Source organism: Candoia aspera, chromosome 4, assembly GCF_035149785.1.
Source record: "Candoia aspera isolate rCanAsp1 chromosome 4, rCanAsp1.hap2, whole genome shotgun sequence".
In the NCBI taxonomy this organism is placed as follows: Eukaryota; Metazoa; Chordata; class Lepidosauria; order Squamata; family Boidae; genus Candoia; species Candoia aspera.
Window position 1 is genome coordinate 95,100,481 of NC_086156.1, and position 17,855 is coordinate 95,118,335.

The 17,855-nt window shown below is 41.6% G+C and overlaps 1 protein-coding gene across 1 annotated transcript; it reads left to right on the plus strand.

Annotated features, from left to right (window-relative positions):
* Positions 1-4,592: 4,592 nt before the first annotated feature.
* On the plus strand, positions 4,593-16,489 carry LOC134496714 (vomeronasal type-2 receptor 26-like). Its single transcript, XM_063302423.1, has 7 exons — positions 4,593-4,641; positions 7,893-8,082; positions 8,725-9,013; positions 11,391-12,233; positions 12,978-13,205; positions 14,569-14,695; positions 15,582-16,489. The coding sequence occupies exons 1-7, from the start codon at positions 4,593-4,595 to the stop codon at positions 16,487-16,489; spliced, it is 2,634 nt and encodes an 877-aa protein (XP_063158493.1).
* Positions 16,490-17,855: the final 1,366 nt, after the last annotated feature.

The following is a 17,855-nucleotide window of genomic DNA, read 5'->3' on the forward strand; positions in this document are numbered from 1 at the left end:
AGGCGTCTGGGCGTCTGGAGGGCCTCGAGGTTCCGGTGGTCTGTCCAGACCTCGAATGGTTGGGTGGCTCCTTCCAGTAGGTGCCTCCATGTTTCTAGTGCCGATTTTACTGCGAAGGCTTCCTTCTCCCACACGTGCCAATGCCTTTCTGTCTCTGAGAATTTCCTCGACAGGTAGGTGCATGGTTTCAGGACTCCTGTGGGGTCCTTTTGGAGTAGGATGGCCCCCAGGGAGAAGTCTGAGGCGTCGGCTTGGACCACGAACGGCCGTTCTGGGTCCAGGTGTGCGAGGATTGGCTCCGTGGTGAACAGTGCTTTCAGCCTGTTGAATGCGGTTTGGCACGCGGGAGTCCAATTTAGTACTGTCCCTGGGTTCTTGGTGCGTCGTGTGTCCCCCACCCCTTTAGTTTTGAGGAGGTCTGTTAGGGGGAGGGCTATCTCCGCGAACCCCCGTGCGAATGACCTGTAGAAATTCGCGAAGCCAAGGAAGCTCTGGAGTTGGCGCCTGTTACGGGGGCGTTCCCAATTCACCACCGCCTCGACTTTTGCGGGGTCCATCTCTATGCCTTCCCCGGAGATTCGGTACCCCAGGTAGTCTAGGCGTGCTTTATGAAATTCGCACTTTGAGGGTTTGGCATAGAGTTTCGCCCTTTTTAGCTTCTCGAGGACTTGTCTGACTAGGGTCACGTGTTCCTCGTGCGTCTTGGAGTAGATGAGGACATCGTCTATGTAGACCAGGACCCCTTTGAACAGGTGTTCATGCAGAACCTCATTGATGAGCTGCATGAACACCCCCGGGGCCCCTGCTAGTCCGAATGGCAGCACTTTGTACTGAAAGGCGCCTAGGGGGCAGTTGAACGCAGTTTTCCATTCATCCCCCTCCCTGATTCGGATTCGGTAGTACGCCTCGCGAAGGTCCAGCTTGGAGAATACTCTGCCCGTGGACAGGTGGGCGAGCATGTCTTTCATGAGGGGTAAGGGGTATTTATTGGATAGGGAAGCTGCGTTGAGGCCCCGGTAGTCGGTGCAGAGCCGTAGGGTGCCGTCTTTTTTCTCCCAGAATAAGACGGGCGCTCCGACCGGTGAGCATGCCGGCTCTATGAAGCCCCTCTCCAGGTTTTTGTCGATGAACTCCTGGAGGGTTGTCATCTCCTTCGGGGTCATCGAGTAAATCTTCGGCCTAGGTAAGGGGACATCAGGCAGCAGGTCAATCCTACAGTCCGTCTTGTGGTGGGGGGGTAGTTGATCAGCTTCCGCCTCTCCGAAGACCTCTGAGAAGTCAGCGTATTGCTCAGGTAGGTCTTCTGGGGTAGCTATGTTGTCCTGGGTTGCCACCTCTGCCCGTCCCACAGTGGGGTTGGTCCTGCCCGCCGGAACTGGCGCCCGGTACGCGCCGTCGTCGAATTGGAAGGTGCGGGTCTTCCAGTTGATGCGCGGGTTGTTTGTCGCGAGCCATGGTATTCCCAAGACTACGATGGGCCGCCCTATGTGGGTTACCACGAACGATGTTCGTTCGGTGTGGGTGCCCATTTGTAGGGTGACCGGCTCGGTCTGCATCGTGGCTGGTTTCCCTCCCACTGTTGAGCCGTCCAGCTGGTGGAATGCCAGTGGTGTGGGGAGGGGGAGGCAGTGTAGGTCGAGCTTGGTGACTATGTCGGGGTGGATCAGGTTTTTCGAGCACCCCGAGTCCACTAGTGCCGCGGCCGTGGTGGCTCCGTTGCCCACAGAGAGCTTGATTGCCGCCATTATTATGGAGCTTTCATCGCTCTGTCAAAGTGATTCGCGCCTCTGTCCCACCACCTGCCTCGCGGCGCGTTTTAGGGCAGGCGGGGAGCGTTTCCCGCCAGCTGGTCTGGGTCTTCGGCGTCCTCTCCCCCCAAATAAGCATCCCAGCCTTCGTCCGGTGTCGCTGTGGCTCCGGTCATTCGGCGGTGGGGGGGCGGCGATGGGTTCGTTGGTTTGAGGCTAGGTTTCAGTGCGGGTTTGGGAGCGCTAGCTAGGGTTCGGTTGGAGAAGCAATCTGCCGTTTTGTGCCCCATTTTTCCGCACCTCCCGCAGGGCCCGCGACTAAATTTCTTCCTTTGATATGTGGGACCGGCCGGCCCCATGTGTGGCGCGGGTACCTTTGGGCTGGTGTTGGTTTTGTCTTCTGTCGTCGCCATTAGGAAGGTGCGGTGCACGTGTTCCGCTCTCCCCGCGAGGTGGATACAGCCTTGCAGAGTCTCCGGGTCATCCCGGTAGAGAGCCCTTTGGAGTACCTCGCGGTTGAGGCCCCTTTTGAACATTTCTAGCAGGGTGGTCGTGGACCAGTCGTTGATCTTCCCTGCGAGGGCTTTAAATTCGAGGGCGTAGTCCGGGACAGTTCGTGCGCCCTGTTTGAGGCTTTGGAGTGCGCTTTTAGCCCTCTCTTTGGCTAGCGGGTCCTCAAAGTAGTGCTTCATCTCGGTGATGAAGGCATGGAAGTCAGAGAGGGCGGGGGAGTTGGACTCATACATTTGGACGTACCAGTCCGCCGCCCTGTCTTGTAGTTTGATCGCCACGGCTGTGATCTTGTCCGCTTCTGAGTTAAAGGAGTGTCCGTGCCGCCCCATGAACTCCCTGCGTTCGTGATGAAGAACGGCAGTTTCGCGGGGTTCCCGTCGAAGAAAATGGGGAAGTCCTTTGGGGCCCAGGCGTTCAGTGAGTCCCCTCTTCTTGCTTCCCGACCCATGGCTTCGTCCGCCTGGGACGCTTGTTGGTTAGCATTTGGCCTATGGGGGTGCGACGACCCGCTCGGGGTGTGGATCGGGGTGTGTACCTGCACGGGAACGTAGTTGTGAGGCGTGGGGGACATCAGCAATTGCAGCATGGTCCTGAGGTCCCTTAGCTGGGCCTCCATGGCCGCGAGTCTGGCTTGTGTTTCCCCGTCTGAGATCCGCACCGCAATTGGGGTCGGATCTGTCGGCGTTTCCGCAGGGTTGAGCCGCCGGTGAGGTTCAGGCGTTCCCGTCCGCTGGTCAGCTTCCTCCATTTGGAAGTGAATCGGCTGGGTTGCCTCTCCGTCCTCCACCGTGCTTGCTGCAGTTGGGCTGACGCTCCACGCCTGTGGCTGGGGTGCGATGTGGGGCGGGGGGGTCTCCGCGGGTCTCGGGAGGTATGTTGCTCCCTCCCGTGGCTGGGTCGCCTCCGCCTCCGCCTCCCTCTGGGGTTGGAGCTGAGGCTTGGGGTGGGCCGGGAGGGTGTCCGTGGCTCCTGGGGTCCGCGGTGCCTCTGGCCTCGATCGGTCCTCCTCCGCTTCTCACCGTGCGGTTCACCCGCCTTGGCCGCGACGCGTCGGCCCCATCGCTCGTGTTCTTCTTGCCGTCTATTCCTCCCGCGGCTCGTTGTTGTCCGGTGGGGCTCGGCGAGGCTGAGTTTGTGACTCTCAGCTTTATGTCATGCGCTGCCTACCGCTGAGTAAAACACAGACACTGATTCGGAGAAGAGCAGGTTCAGGTTTATTCAAATGTAGTGCTAGACGTGAAAAAAGCTGAGAGTGAAGGGAGCGCGCCGGTGCGGGGTTTAAATACCCCGTGCCGGTCAGCGCCCCCTCACCTTGGGTTGTGTCATCCCCCCTTTGTCCTGCATGCTTTCGTGCCGGTAGGTGAAGGGTTGCGGGGCCCCTGCTGGTGCCCCGGGATTGCCCATAATCTGTTTCTTCCTTCAGCCGGTGATTGCTGTCAGCTGGGCGATCTCCGTTGCGCTTTGCTGACAGCTTAGGTGTGCCTCGTGATCAGCCCTGTCTTTGTCTTTCCTTCTTCCTCTTTTGTGTCCTGATGGCTGAATCATCCGGCCGGGGTCTGTGTCTGTTGTTGTGTGTGCTATGCTTATCTTAAGTCCCTTCCTCTGCTTCCTCGGTATTGTCATGTGTGCCGTTGTGCTGATGTCTTCAGCTCAACGGCACTCATGACAGTCTATTTGAATTATTTTAGATACATCTCGAGCTGGAATATTAGAATCATTCCAATTTTAGGTATATAAAACTATCTTACATTACTGTTGACCTTAGAATATCTAGTCCAGTTCTATGTACTTTTTTTCAAGATTTTAAACTGGAATCTTACTTATAGCTGTTATTATATAGATTGTATATAATCCATCAACTACCTGTTAGGGTGTTATCTACAATGTTAGGAACAAGACACTGGATTCTCCCTCCCCCCCAAGCAAACAAATAATTGCATTTTCATGTGATAAGATTTTTTTAAAAAACTGTTTAACAACAATGTGCCTTCACGCCTTGGCCATGTGATATATTTCAGGTAGCTCAGATATTCCTCTTCTAGTATAATAATGTATAGTATATTTTATTTGTAAAGTTGTTTGTCTGGAGTCTCTATATTTTGGTTTGTTTCATTGACTACAATTAGACAGATGGATAGACGTATAGATGGATATAGCTTCTCTCTCTCTCTCTCACACACACACATACACACACATGAACAGAAATACAAACATAAACAGATAAGCCAGGTAAGTGAGAATGTTGCTCATTTGACTTGCTAGTCTTAAGCTTGCCTTCATGTTGGAGAACAGTGGCAGCTGTTTTACTGCAGAGAACCCAGAAATTGCACTATGAATGAAATATGCCAGGAAAATAACAAAGAGTCTGTCCAGCTAGGAGGTACTCCGAATGACATCATAACTGAAACTGTATTTAATTAAAATGATTTTAAAAAATAAAAAGCCACTAATACTAAGCTACAGATCTTCATGAAGCCTGCCTTAAAATGATACTCCATATCCAATTTTGAAATGCAATATTTCTTTGAGAACTTTCTGGCCAACTTGCATCTACATATGTGTCTAAAGATGTGCCTACAGAAGCAATGTTTTCTTTTTTATCATCTCATAAACCATTTGTTACCTGGGTTTTGGATGCTTTTCTGCCACTTTACTTCATTCCAAGTTAATCTGCCTTTGTTGTTCCCTTAAGAAGCATTATTTGGAGGTGAAAAATATTTAAGAACAACTTAAAAATTGACACTTTTCCCTCTATAATAATTATAAAAAATGATCAGTATTAATTCAGCTTCTAGGTAAAGCCATTATGGAGACTGGTATCTGTTTGCAAGTCTGAGAGCTACCAAGTAGTGTAAGAATTCCCTCTATTTTCGTGTCTTGAGATAGAAATTAGAGACAAATTGGATTGTAACAAACAAAGATGGCATGGACCTAACAGAGGAAGAAGAGATCAAGAAAAGGTGGCAAGAAGATACAGAAGATCTGTATAGGAATGATAATAATATGGGGGATAGCTTTGACAGTGTGGTCAATGAGTTAGAGCCAGACATCCTGAAGAGTGAGGTTGAATGGGCCTTAAGAAGCATTGCTAATAACAAGGCAGCAAGAGACAAGAGTAACCCAGCTGAACTGTTTAAAATCTTGCAAGATGATGCTGTCAATACCATATGCCAGCAAATTCGGAAAACACAAGAATGGCCATCAGATTGGGGGAAAAAAAACAACTTATATCCCCATACCAGAAAAGGGAAACACTAAATAATGTTCAAACTATCGAACAGTGGCACTTATTTTACATGCCAGTACGGTAATGCTCAAAATCCTACAAGCTAGACTCCAGCAATTTATGGAGTGAGAATTGCCAGATGTACAAGCTGGGTTTAGAAAAGGCAGAGGACCTAGGGACCAAATTGCCAACGTCCGCTGGATAATGGAAAAAGCCAGGGAGTTTCAGAAAAACAATCTCAGATATGCAGATGATACCACTCTGATGGTTGAAAGTGAGGAGGAACTGAGGAGCCTTATGATGGTGAAAAAAGAAGGTGCAAAAGTGGGGTTGCAGTTCAATCTCAAAAAACAAAAAAAGATTATGGCAACCAGCTTGATTGATAACAGGTAAATAGAAGGAGAAAACATGGAGGCAGTGACAGACTTTGTATTTCTAGGTGCAAAGGTTACTGCAGACGCTGACTGCAGCCAGGAAATCAGAAAACATTTAATTCTTGGGAGGAGAGCAATGACAAATCTTGATAAAATAGCTAAGGGCAGAGACATCACATGACAACAAAGGCCTGCATAGTTAAAGCAATGGTGTTCCTCACAGTAACATGGCTGCAAGAGCTGGACCATAGGGAAGGCTGAGAGAGGGAAGATTGATGCTTTTGAACTGTGGTGCTAGAGGAAAATTCTGAGGGTACTTTGGACTGCAAGAAGATCAAACCAGTCCATAATCCAGGAAGTAAATCCAGACTGCTCACTTGAGGGAACAATATTAAAGGCAAAACTGAAATACTTTGGCCACATGATTAGAAGATAGGACAGCCTGGAGAAGATGCTGATGCTAGGGAGAGTGGAAGGCAAAAGAAAGAGGGGCCATCCAAGAGCAAGATGGATGATATTCTAGAGGCGACGGACTCATCCTTGGGGGAGCTGAGGGTGGCCAAAACTGACAGGAAGCTCTGGCATGGCCTGGCCCATGAAGTCACAAAGAGTCAGAAGTGACTGAACAAATAAACAACAACAAGGATTCTATCAGAATCACCTCTGATCCTGTGGGTTTCATATTCCATGTTTCAGAACATAACAGGATAGAGTGAGATGTTTATGGCAATTCAAATCTGGCTAGTCTATCCTTGGATCTGGTGCATAATCCTTGGATTTGGGTGTGCTCTTTACCTCCAAATTACAAATGATGAAACATACGATTGGGGATCCTCTTCCCATTCTTCACAAGTATTTCCACCCAGGTGACCTCATTGTTGGAGACATCACTTCTCTTGTCGTTATGCCTAGAGAACCAATTAGCATTTGTGAAGATCTCCAACTTATTTATCAGCCTAAGAAAACATTATTTTGTTTTGTTTTTTATAATGCATAGGTATTCTACATTCCTGAGCAGTCCTATTGTATAGCTCAGAATGAAATTATGTGGTCCAAGTACTGATTTTTCCAACTAAAGTACAAAAGTGATTATGAAATGCCAGGATCTGCATTCCAAAAGTTATCCAAAACTCTAGATATTTGGATCAGGCCCTCTACAGTCTTATAAAGGAAATGGCTTGTGTAGTCTCGGGCTTAAACATTATCTACATAGAATTCCATATGAGAAGTTTTGGAAAAATGGGGAGGAAGGGGATAAAAAGATTCCTGGTCCCAATCATTTTCTCGATGGACAAATTGAGAACATCCCCATTGAGATTGGAGAGATTTATAAGAAGATAAGAAGAATCCTCACAACAAGGACAGAACTGTGTTTTCCCAAATTGTATTCTGGAACCACAATTGAGTCAAGACAGTCTATTTCTAGAGGATTGGATCCAATCCTTGAAGATGGCAAAGTAGCTTCTGCACAGTGTTTGGAATTTTCTCTTAAAAACTTTCAGACTAAAATTCTTTATGTATCCATGCCTCTGTCCAAAACTATATAAATTTAAAAAGTAGAGATTTAAATTAACCATTGACTACATTTCTACCCCTAGTTCATTTCACGTTGATATGTCCCTTGGTAGTTAACTAGTAATTAGAGGTGAAAAATACATTCTTCATAATGCAACAGAGAAATCTAATTTAGAATTATTTTTTCTTCACCTCTAATTACTACAATGACTGTTGAACAACTCTGTTCCTTGGCACAGCCATTCTGAAGACACTGTTCCCATCAGCCTAACTAAGGATGGGGAGGTGATAGATAATATAAAGGTTCATGTAATTTCATGTGTTGCGTTAGAAACTAAAGGTAGGTAGGTTTCTAGGATGGCTCAAAAAAAAATTCTTTAGTACAGAATGTTTAAGAAGTTAAATATGAATGGTCATTCTAATCCAGCTATCTCACAGACACTGCAGAATTAACTAAGACTAACTCTTTCAGCATTGAACGTACATTGAGAAGAATGATATTTGCTTTTCTTTTAGTGTTGTTTCCTCACGTGGCATGCCATATAGAGAGAATAGATTGTGCTTTCAGTGATCTTCCTATTACTCAACACAAGTATTTTCAAACTGAAGACTTCATCATTGGTGCCATTACTTCTCTTTTTGTTATTCCTAAAGTGCAAACTCACTTTAAAGAAAACCACATCTTTACAGTTATTGATGAACTTCTGTAAGCAATATATGTATATATATATGTATATATTAAAATGCATACCTTTTAAATTAATTTTGAGAAGTTATTAAAATGCAGATATGCATTTCCAGAAGAGAAACATTTCAAAGATTTGGACAGCCCTATGCTCAGATATATTTACTTAATTGACCAGATTTTCTGTGTGAAATCATATACTAAGCTTGGATTTATGCAATAAAGTAAGCATGTTTTTAATTTCCGTGTATGTACTCAAATTAGTTCTGCCATTCGAGACAATACATTCTTTTTTCCCCCCATTATTCTAACTTACAGTCCTGGAACATTATTGCCAAGGTAGAAAGAATTAAAAAAATATGTATTTTGCTAAAATAAGAGGAAAAGGTGCATTGTGAAACTGAGTTTTCAATATAGACATGATTTAAAAAAAAATAAATCCATTTTTCTTTGAACACATATACATGCACATCTCAACAGAAGAGAACACCAATACCCTTAAGAAAGGTTTTCATTGTAGTGTCCAAAATACTGGGTTATATACTTTAACTGGCGGATTAAGTGTTACCTTATAAAACACAGCTGTTTGATGAAGTATATCTCATTTGCAATGTCTCTTTTAGGTGCTGATATTGATTGATTGTATATATATATATTTTGCAGAGTTCTCACTAAGCATTACCAGCATGTTTTGGCATTCGTATTTGCTGTGAAAGAGATCAATGAAAACGTCCAGGTTTTACCCAATATCACCTTGGGCTTCAGAATCTATGACAAGTATGCTGGAAAATGGACTTATCATACTACCATGGAACTTTTCTCCCCTGAAAACAAATTGATTCCCAATTATAAGTGTGGTACCCAGAACAACATGATTTCCGTGATTGGGGCTCTGTATCCTGAAATCTCTCTTGATATGTCAGTTATCTTGGCGATGTACAAAGTTCCACAGGTAGGTTGTTAGGAGACTTCAGTCACACCCATTTTCTTCACTTTCTAAGACTTTTCTAATATAAGAGGCACAGAAGTATCTATTGATACCTTCTTTGGAATTGTATCTCAGTAGAGAAATCAAAGGCAGTTTCTTATAGACTGAAGTAGTGTATGTGAAGATTTTAGACTTTAAAGTTGTTTGAGATAATAACATTTCAAATACCTTTGGGCATCAACTGTTGTGATTCAAACAGTGCCCTTTTTAAGCCTTCCCACACAGCCAGCTAATCATCAACTCTCAATATGGACTGCTATTTAGACTCAGAGTCTTATATCCTTCATCACAGTATCTCAAAGACTTTGTCTTCGGTTTCTGGAATTCATCAACTTCTTGCTAGGATTTTTTTACACCATTCCAAAGTGTCCATATATTTTTATTATCATTGCCAAAAGGATTTAATTTGTGTAAATGATAGTGATCTCATTGCAAGAATCACTTTGCTTTTGGGAGACTCATTGACTGCTGAATCCAGTTTTCTCTTTCTTCCACATTGAAGCTTATTAAGCTTCAAGGGCAAGGGCAAAAATTATTTGTTTTCCCTTCTTGATAGGATTTCACAGTGCTTCCAATTATATGATAATCTCTAGAACAACGTGGAAGAGCAGAGATTCATGCTAGCTTTTGAATTTGGAGAAAATGGGTTATAGCTGTATGCTCTCACTCTACAGTGGAGTACTTTAATGTACACTGGGTTTGAGCTTTACCTTGATTTGGAACATAGCTCTAGCCCTTACCTTTAAAGAACAGGTGGTAAGCAAGAGATAGATTAAGCTCTGAGAGTATATGTCAACGTCACAGATAACTTCATATTTGAAAAAGGAGTCTGACAGAGAATTTAATTCAAATTGGAATCCATTCATTGATTATAATTGCACACATGGGCTTGTAATGGAGCCTAAGTGTGGGTTTGTCTTAACGTAAGGGTTTAATAGCTAAGCCTCTGTTTGATTCACTAAGGAAATCATACTTATATTAGACGGAACTTATTGTTAATCCTTTATCTTGACTTACAAATTATATTGTACTGGCTTCAGAAGTTAATTGCCTTGACTTGATTTCAATAAGGCTCTGAAGTTCTAAATTAATAAAAGATACTTAATATGCAACACTAACCTAATACTGCATTTTTTAAAGTCAATAGTTTAGTGCTTTTAAATCTCTTTTTAGATTTTTTTTTCATTTTTTCCTCTCTTCTTGCTTTTGTTGTTACATGCTTATAAATACTTTAAAAAAATGAAAAAAAAATCTAGGTTAATTAGAGCAATGTTGTTTCTCTGATTATGTATTATAAAGTCAATTTTGTCATGCCACCACATTTTGTATGATAGCATATAAAATCAGACAAAAGATAACTTCCAGGCCACCTTTCTGAGTTTTCTCCTTGAGTATTTGTGATCACTATCTATTTTTTATCTTCTTTGTTTCAGATTGATCATATATTATAAAAATGTCTATGTGTTATTATGCACAGCTACATGTAGCTGGAGTATTTTCTGAGAAATGATTTATAATTTTTTTTCTTTATCTTATCAAGTATTTTATCTCACTGGTCTTAGTATAGAAGACTTTAAGTTTCAATAATTCTATGAACATTAAGACAAAGTGTATTCAAAGTCTGTTAAAATTATGTAAATGTATGTACATTGAGTTATCTCTGAGTATTACCTTTTTAAAAGACTACTATCCAGTAAGTAAAATATAAGATTGCCCTGATTATTTGGAGAGTAAAATGAATTATAAATTTCCTGATCCAAACATCCCTAAGTACAAAGTTTAAGTACAAAGATTTACATAACTTTTCTAACAGAGATCAAAAACCCAACAATTCAACAGTGCACCAAGTCCAGTAAAGGAAAAATGTAGCAGAAAAATGGAATCAGAGAAGTATGCTTTGGAGATACATATAGGCTGAGAGAACTGAGACTTCAGTTTCAAGTAACATGAAGTTTTTGAATTATAGGAAGCCCTTTGAATTGATTAATTGACTTTTGTTCCATTGAGTTAGTGCTGATTCCTAGCAATCACAAAGAAAGATGATATGTCCTCAACATGGTCTTTCAAGTCTTATCCACCATTTCAATGACTGTTGTTAGTTCTAAACTTCTGTATTAGGAATTCTGAACATTATCTGTATAATTGCAAGTTAAGAGAAAGTACCCCAGACTCTTAAGTGCATTAAAAACATTGGGCACACTAATCTCTTTTCATGCAATTCATCCTGTAAAAAAGGATAAAAGGAACAATCTATTTTTTTTAAACCATACGGTACTTGTAAATAATATTCCCCCTCCCCTTTAATTTCCCATTTTAAACAATCTAATTTTTATATTTCTAGTTTGTGTACACTTCTCTTCCAAAAATAGAAAAGAAAACCCAAGTCACTTCTCTCTATGAAATGGTCCCAAATCAGGAATATCAGTACAGAGGGATTCTTCTGCTATTGCTGCATTTCAGATGGACCTGGGTTGGGGTTCTGGTTAAAGAAGATGAAATAGAAGGATTTCAGCAAAACATGCTTTCCTTATTCCCCCATTCTGGCATTTGTGTTGAATTCCTAGAAAGTCTTAAGCCTTTTTTCATCAGTTCTCTTTCTGATGGAATGGAACAATTGTTGGAAACATATCACGTTATCATGAACAGCAAAGCCAATGCAGTGATAGTCTATGAAAGAAATGTTTTACTTTTGAGGGTGTTGTTACATTTACCTCAAATGGAGGAAGTACTTGTAAAGCCTAAAGCTAAAGTGTGGATCCTGCTGTCTGAGATGGATCTGGCTTCCTACGTTTTTCAAAGAAGTTGGGATCTACAAGTCCTCCATGGTGCGCTGTCTTTTGCCACTTACTCCAATGAAGTTCCAGGATTTCAAACTTTCCTTCGAAGTAGGAACCATTTATTCATAAAAGGGGATCTGTTTGTCAGAGAAGTGTGGGAACAAGCATTTGGCTGTGATTATCCCACTCCATCTGTGAATGAAGATGGCACCTGCACTGGGGAAGAGAGATTGGAGAGCCTTCCTGCGGTTCTTTTTGAAATGAGCATGACTGGCCACAGTTACAGTATATACAATTCAGTCTCTGCTGCCGCGTATGCTTTACATGACATGCAGCTGAGTGCAGAAAAACACAGAGTGCCAATGAACAGAGGGAAAGTGCACCTTCCGGATCAGCAGCCATGGCAGGTAAAGTGGAAGCTAAACAAATAGTGGAGAGTACTAAATTTGGAGAGTTCATCTCGTACTTCAAGAATGCATGGAAAACTTGCATTTCCCTCCAAGATTTCATGAGTTTACTTCCCCAGCTGTCTTTTCTCTCTCCATTAGATTAGAGGGCTGGAATATCTGTAAATCAAGCAGTTCAATTTTGCTTCTGTTACATATGCATATGTCTCATACTGGATTGACAATAAACCCATTTCTATCTTTAGCCTAAAATCAGTCTGTCCTTCCTTCCTTCCATCCTTCCTTCCATATCTTACCTTTCCTCTAAGAGCCCAAGTGGATATGAGTAAGACTCTCTCATTTTTTCCCTTAGCAGGAATTTGGTGACATAGTGATTAGTGCTTACATAAAATTGCAAATAAAATAAAATCATTAATAGTGTTACTCCTCTATTTATGACATGGAAAAAATGCAGTATGATTCTATCTGTCTGTTTGTTTGTTTAGGTGGAAGCCAGACACTCCCAGAATGGGTGGGTTCAAGAACGGGACCTTTTGGCAGTGGAGGCAGAAGATAAGCTCATCTAGTTTCTAGCTTCTGTATAAGTGAAATATGTGGTTGATGACTGATGTTCATTAACTTTTTTCCAGCTTTAATGAAATAGTTCAGCAGTATCTGAGGTTCCCTCTACTTGAAATGGAATAGTTTCATCTCTTCCCTAACTTACCCTATTGTATGTGCTTATTTTTTTCCTTTCATATCCAGCTCCACTATTATCTGAAAAGAGTCTCATTTAATAACAGTGCTGGAGATGCAATTTCTTTTGACAGGAATGGGAAATTGATAGTTGCATTTGATATTATAAACTGGATAACATTCCCAAACCAATCCCTTCATCGAAGGAAGGTCGGGAAACTGGATCCTTGGGCTCCTCAAGAGAAGATGTTTGTGATCAATGATAACAACATCACTTGGCATAGCAGCGTTAACCAGGTAGCCTCGAATGTCCATCTAATATAATTTTCAGTTGATAATGCTAAGCATCATGAAATAAAGATTTTCTGCAGTATACATCTGTACATACGTATATGCACACATGTATGTGCATTCTCAAATATATGTTTTTGTGTGTCTGTGTGTCTGTGTGTGTGTGTGTGTGTATGTATGTATGTGTATGTATATGTATATGTGTATGTATCTATGTGTATGTATGTGTGTGTATGTGTATGTATGTATGTGTATGTATGTGTAGATAGATAGATAGATAGATAGATATGAATGATTGCAAAGGATTACGAGTAAACTTGTAATCAAAGGTAGAGATATTTATGTCTTTGTAAAACACAAGGCCTTTCAGATGGCTAGCCTATCTGCATTACAACTGTTATCAACTCAGGTTAAACATTGTTCAAGGCCAGATCTATGTCTAGTTACCATAGTTCAGATCGATGTTAACCCTTACATCATGAAAATGGTCACATAGATAAATATCTTCAAGTCTAAAGCTCTCAGAGGACAAACATTCAAGTCAGGGGTACTTTTATTTAGTCAGTGCTCTATTGCTATAATATCAAGTTGGCCTTGAAACTCCCAATCTTATTTCTCCTTCCAGGTTCCACTGGGTCCATGAATAAAAATAATACATTCTGTATTTATAAATAAATAAATAGTAGCCCTCAATTCACTCTATTTTCTTTTATGTATATAGTGTTATTTGTCAATTTCACTACAAAACATCATGAGAAAGGGAAAGTTTATGGGAATCTGTTTATGAAGTACTGTATAAACAGATGCACAGGAACCTTTCAAAGCTTCCCAGCCACTCACACAGGAAACCTTGATAGAATTTGAGGAAGGAGATATTTGTCGAATTCTGTGGGATTGTCTGCAGGGTGAGTGATGAGATCCAGCCTGAAAGACCTTCAGGAAATTTGAAAATGTTTAGTCTGGAAGGTCTCATAAGTGCTGTAGAATTAACCACAGCATACAAAAAAGAGGGAAGCACTTTGGCCAACACTAGGTAAGATAGCCACTTCACTTCGTAAAGCACCTTTAAGAGGTCCATTAAGGTCCATTTTAACCTCTGTTGAACCAAAATCCCCCTTTGAAGCTTTCTACAGCCCTATGATACCAAGAAAATAAGTATGAACTCAAAGCAAATGTCATATATGTGTCAAAGGTATGTCTGTACCATAACCCAATTTCCATCCAGATGGGCAATTCAGATCCATTGAAATTTCCCCTGAAATTTCTGTAGACCTGTAAGTCTTTAAAATCCCAATTTATCTTCTGAAGGTTTCCAAATATTTGTCCTGAATGGTAAATTCCTTTTTCCTTTTTCCCATTTATGGATTAGACCGTGCCCTCATCTGTGTGTACTGATAGCTGCCATCCTGGTTATTTCAGGCAAAAGCAAGGGGAGAAACCACCTTGCTGCTATGACTGCATCCTATGTCCTGCAGGGAAGGTGTCAGGCCAGAATGGTAAGAACTATCAATCAACAGTTACCTTACATTCTGTAGGAATATACAAGAGAGATTTGTCCAAGCTTCAATACACATATTTTTTTGTGTAGAAGGCATAATTTGCTTTCCCTGTGTATGGTGGGAATACCCATGCACACCCAGCACACAAACAAAGCTGATGGAGGAAAAAAGTGCCAGAGTTATTCGGACTTTTTAATTTAACTCAGCTTTGTTAACAACCATTAATAAATTTCAACATAGCAATCTGCTACAGAAATATACCAGTATCAAAGATATTTAATGTAACTATTTCATCGGATAATCTAACAAAGAATTGTTCAGATTGCATAGGTCTAATTCAAAGTTAGCTGAACTAGATAAATCTTATTTAAAGTACTTCATTTTTTTAAAAAAAAAATCAACCTGGAATAATTAGTAAAACAAACAGGGCAGTTCCCTATTCTATTCTTTATCATCTGCACATGTCCAGTGAAGACCTGAGAATGACATTTTTATTCATGGTGTTTTGAACATGAGTGTAACTCTCTGGTGCTCCAGACTTCTGCTGTTCTTCCATGAATATTCTGAATTCAGGCTAAATTAAATAAATAAAGAATATTTAGGATGCTTTCCACTTGTTCTCATCCTAGAAACGTTAAAATCTTAATATTATACCATAAATGATTGATTGATTGATTGATTGATTGATTGATTGATTATGTGCCATCACAGAATGGTCACCTCTTATTGACTGCATAGCTAGGTCTTCCCCAGAATGAAGTGGAATAAACTGGTTTACAATAAAATTTAGTTCTAAATCATAATCATCATAATGATTTTGTGCTACTGAGGATAGAAATATTTGTGGGAGAATAGTAAGAGAATGAGTCTTTCCATTTTTCAGATGCTGAAGACTGTTCAGGTTGCCCAGAAGATCAGTACGCAAGCAAAGACAAAACTTCATGTATTCCCAAGAGGGTTACTTCCTTGTCTTATGAAGAACCTTTGGGCACTGCTTTAAGTATTGTGGCCCTCTCCTTCTCTTTACTCACAGCTTTGGTGCTGGGAACATTTCTGAAACACCACCACACCCCCATCATCAAAGCCAACAACCGGGATCTCACCTACACTCTTCTCCTTTCTCTCCAGCTCTGCTTCCTTTGTGCACTGCAGTTCCTCATTACGCCTGGGACTATAATATGCCTCTTCCGACAAATCACTTTTGGACTCATCTTCTCAGTGGCTGTGTCCTGCGTCTTGGCCAAAACCATCATTGTGGTTTTAGCTTTCCTGGCCACCAAGCCAGGATCCCAAATGAAAAGGTGGGTGGGGAAAGAATTGGCAACCTCCATTGTACTTACCTGCTCTCTTGTGCAAGCCGTCATTTGTACCTTGTGGCTGGCAATGGCTCCCCCCTTCCCAGACGCTGATATGATCTCAGTCACTGAGGAGATTGTTCTAGAATGCAACGAAGGCTCGGTGTTCATGTTTTATTGCGTCCTGGGCTACATGGGTTTCCTGGCTGTGGCCAGTTTTATAGTGGCTTTTCTGGCCAGGAAACTCCCCAGCACTTTCAATGAAGCCAAACCAATCACTTTCAGCATGTTGGTCTTTTGCAGTGTGTGGCTCTCCTTTATTCCCAGCTACCTGAGCACCAAAGGAAAATATGTGGCTGCTGTGGAGATTTTTTCCATCTTAGCCTCCAGTGCTGGGTTACTCAGTTGCATGTTTTTACCAAAATGTTACATCATTATCCTGAGACCTGAGCTAAACAAGAGAGAAGTGCTAATACATGGAAAACAGTATAAATAATTCATAACCCTCTCTTCCTATTTCCCTTTCCTTTAGCAGTCCTTGTTTCAGATCTTAAAATTTCAAAGCCTGCTCTTGCTCTTCAGCGTGTCCTACAACACTTTTTGAGAAGGAAATTCTTAAAATGATGGGATATAAATTCCTATATTATTCTGTTGTTATTTCATTTTTTATGGCTTAGGAATCAAGAAGCAAAAAGTTCTGGTGGGTGTAGTTTTTTCTTGCTGGAGCCAAAAAGTCTGAGTGTTGGCCAGGTCAACAAGGCAGTCTTTTGTCTTCCAAATTGATATGCTAATAGTTACTATGGTAACTAATTGTCAATAGCCTAGATAAAGATGAATCTTTTGGGCTTGCTCTTTCTGGCTTCCTGCTTCTGCTTCTGTGTCTTGCTTGAACAGTTTATCTCCCTGCGTGGAGAGAAACAGTACTGAAAAAATATGCTTTTACTCCCTAGTGTGTAAATACAATTCACTTGATTTTATTACGGTCACTGACCAGTACAAGATACAATTCTATAAAAAATATGCACATTAGCCATTAGCCCCTTGGAAGAAGAGCAATGACAAATCTCGATAAAATAGTGAAGAGCAGAGACATCACACTGACAACAAAGGCCCGCATAGTTAAAGCAATGGTGTTCCCTGTAGTAACATATGGCTGCGAGAGCTGGACCATAAGGAAGGCTGAACGAAGGAAGATCGATGCTTTTGAACTGTGGTGTTGGAGGAAAATTCTGAGAGTGCCTTGGACTGCAAGAAGATCCAACCAGTCCATCCTCCAGGAAATAAAGCCAGACTGCTCACTTGAGGGAATGATATTAAAGGCAAAACTGAAATACTTTGGCCACATCATGAGAAGACAGGACACCCTGGAGAAGATGCTGATGCTGGGGAGAGTGGAAGGCAAAAGGAAGAGGGGCCGACCAAGGGCAAGATGGATGGATGATATTCTAGAGGTGACGGACTCGTCCCTGGGGGAGCTGGGGGTGTTGACGACCGACAGGAAGCTCTGGCGTGGGCTGGTCCATGAAGTCACGAAGAGTCGGAAGCGACTAAACGAATAAACAACAACAACAAAGCCATTAGCCATAAAACATGAGCCATCTAAATTAAAATAATTTTAAATTTGAGTTTACAAGTTCCAATTAAGTGTTAAAATACGTTTGGATCACAATGTAAATGAGCCCCTTAATCAAGTTTAAAAACAATCTTATTAATTGGCATTATCATGACTAATGTTCTATCAGGTATAAGTGTCTATAAAAATATATGTAAAATATTAAAAGAAGCGATAAAAAGAGAAAAATATTATATATAAAATGTGTTATATAGACCACAAAGTTATTACAAGGGGTACATTACTACAT

Bases quoted from the DNA above. Each gene is read 5' to 3' on its own strand.
- LOC134496714 (XM_063302423.1), top strand. From the start codon at position 4,593: ATGAATGAAATATGCCAGGAAAATAACAAAGAGTCTGTCCAGCTAGGA. The intron at 12,234-12,977 runs GTAAAGTGGAAG...TTTCATATCCAG, and splicing joins CGGATCAGCAGCCATGGCAG to CTCCACTATTATCTGAAAAG. The intron at 14,696-15,581 runs GTAAGAACTATC...TCCATTTTTCAG, and splicing joins GAAGGTGTCAGGCCAGAATG to ATGCTGAAGACTGTTCAGGT.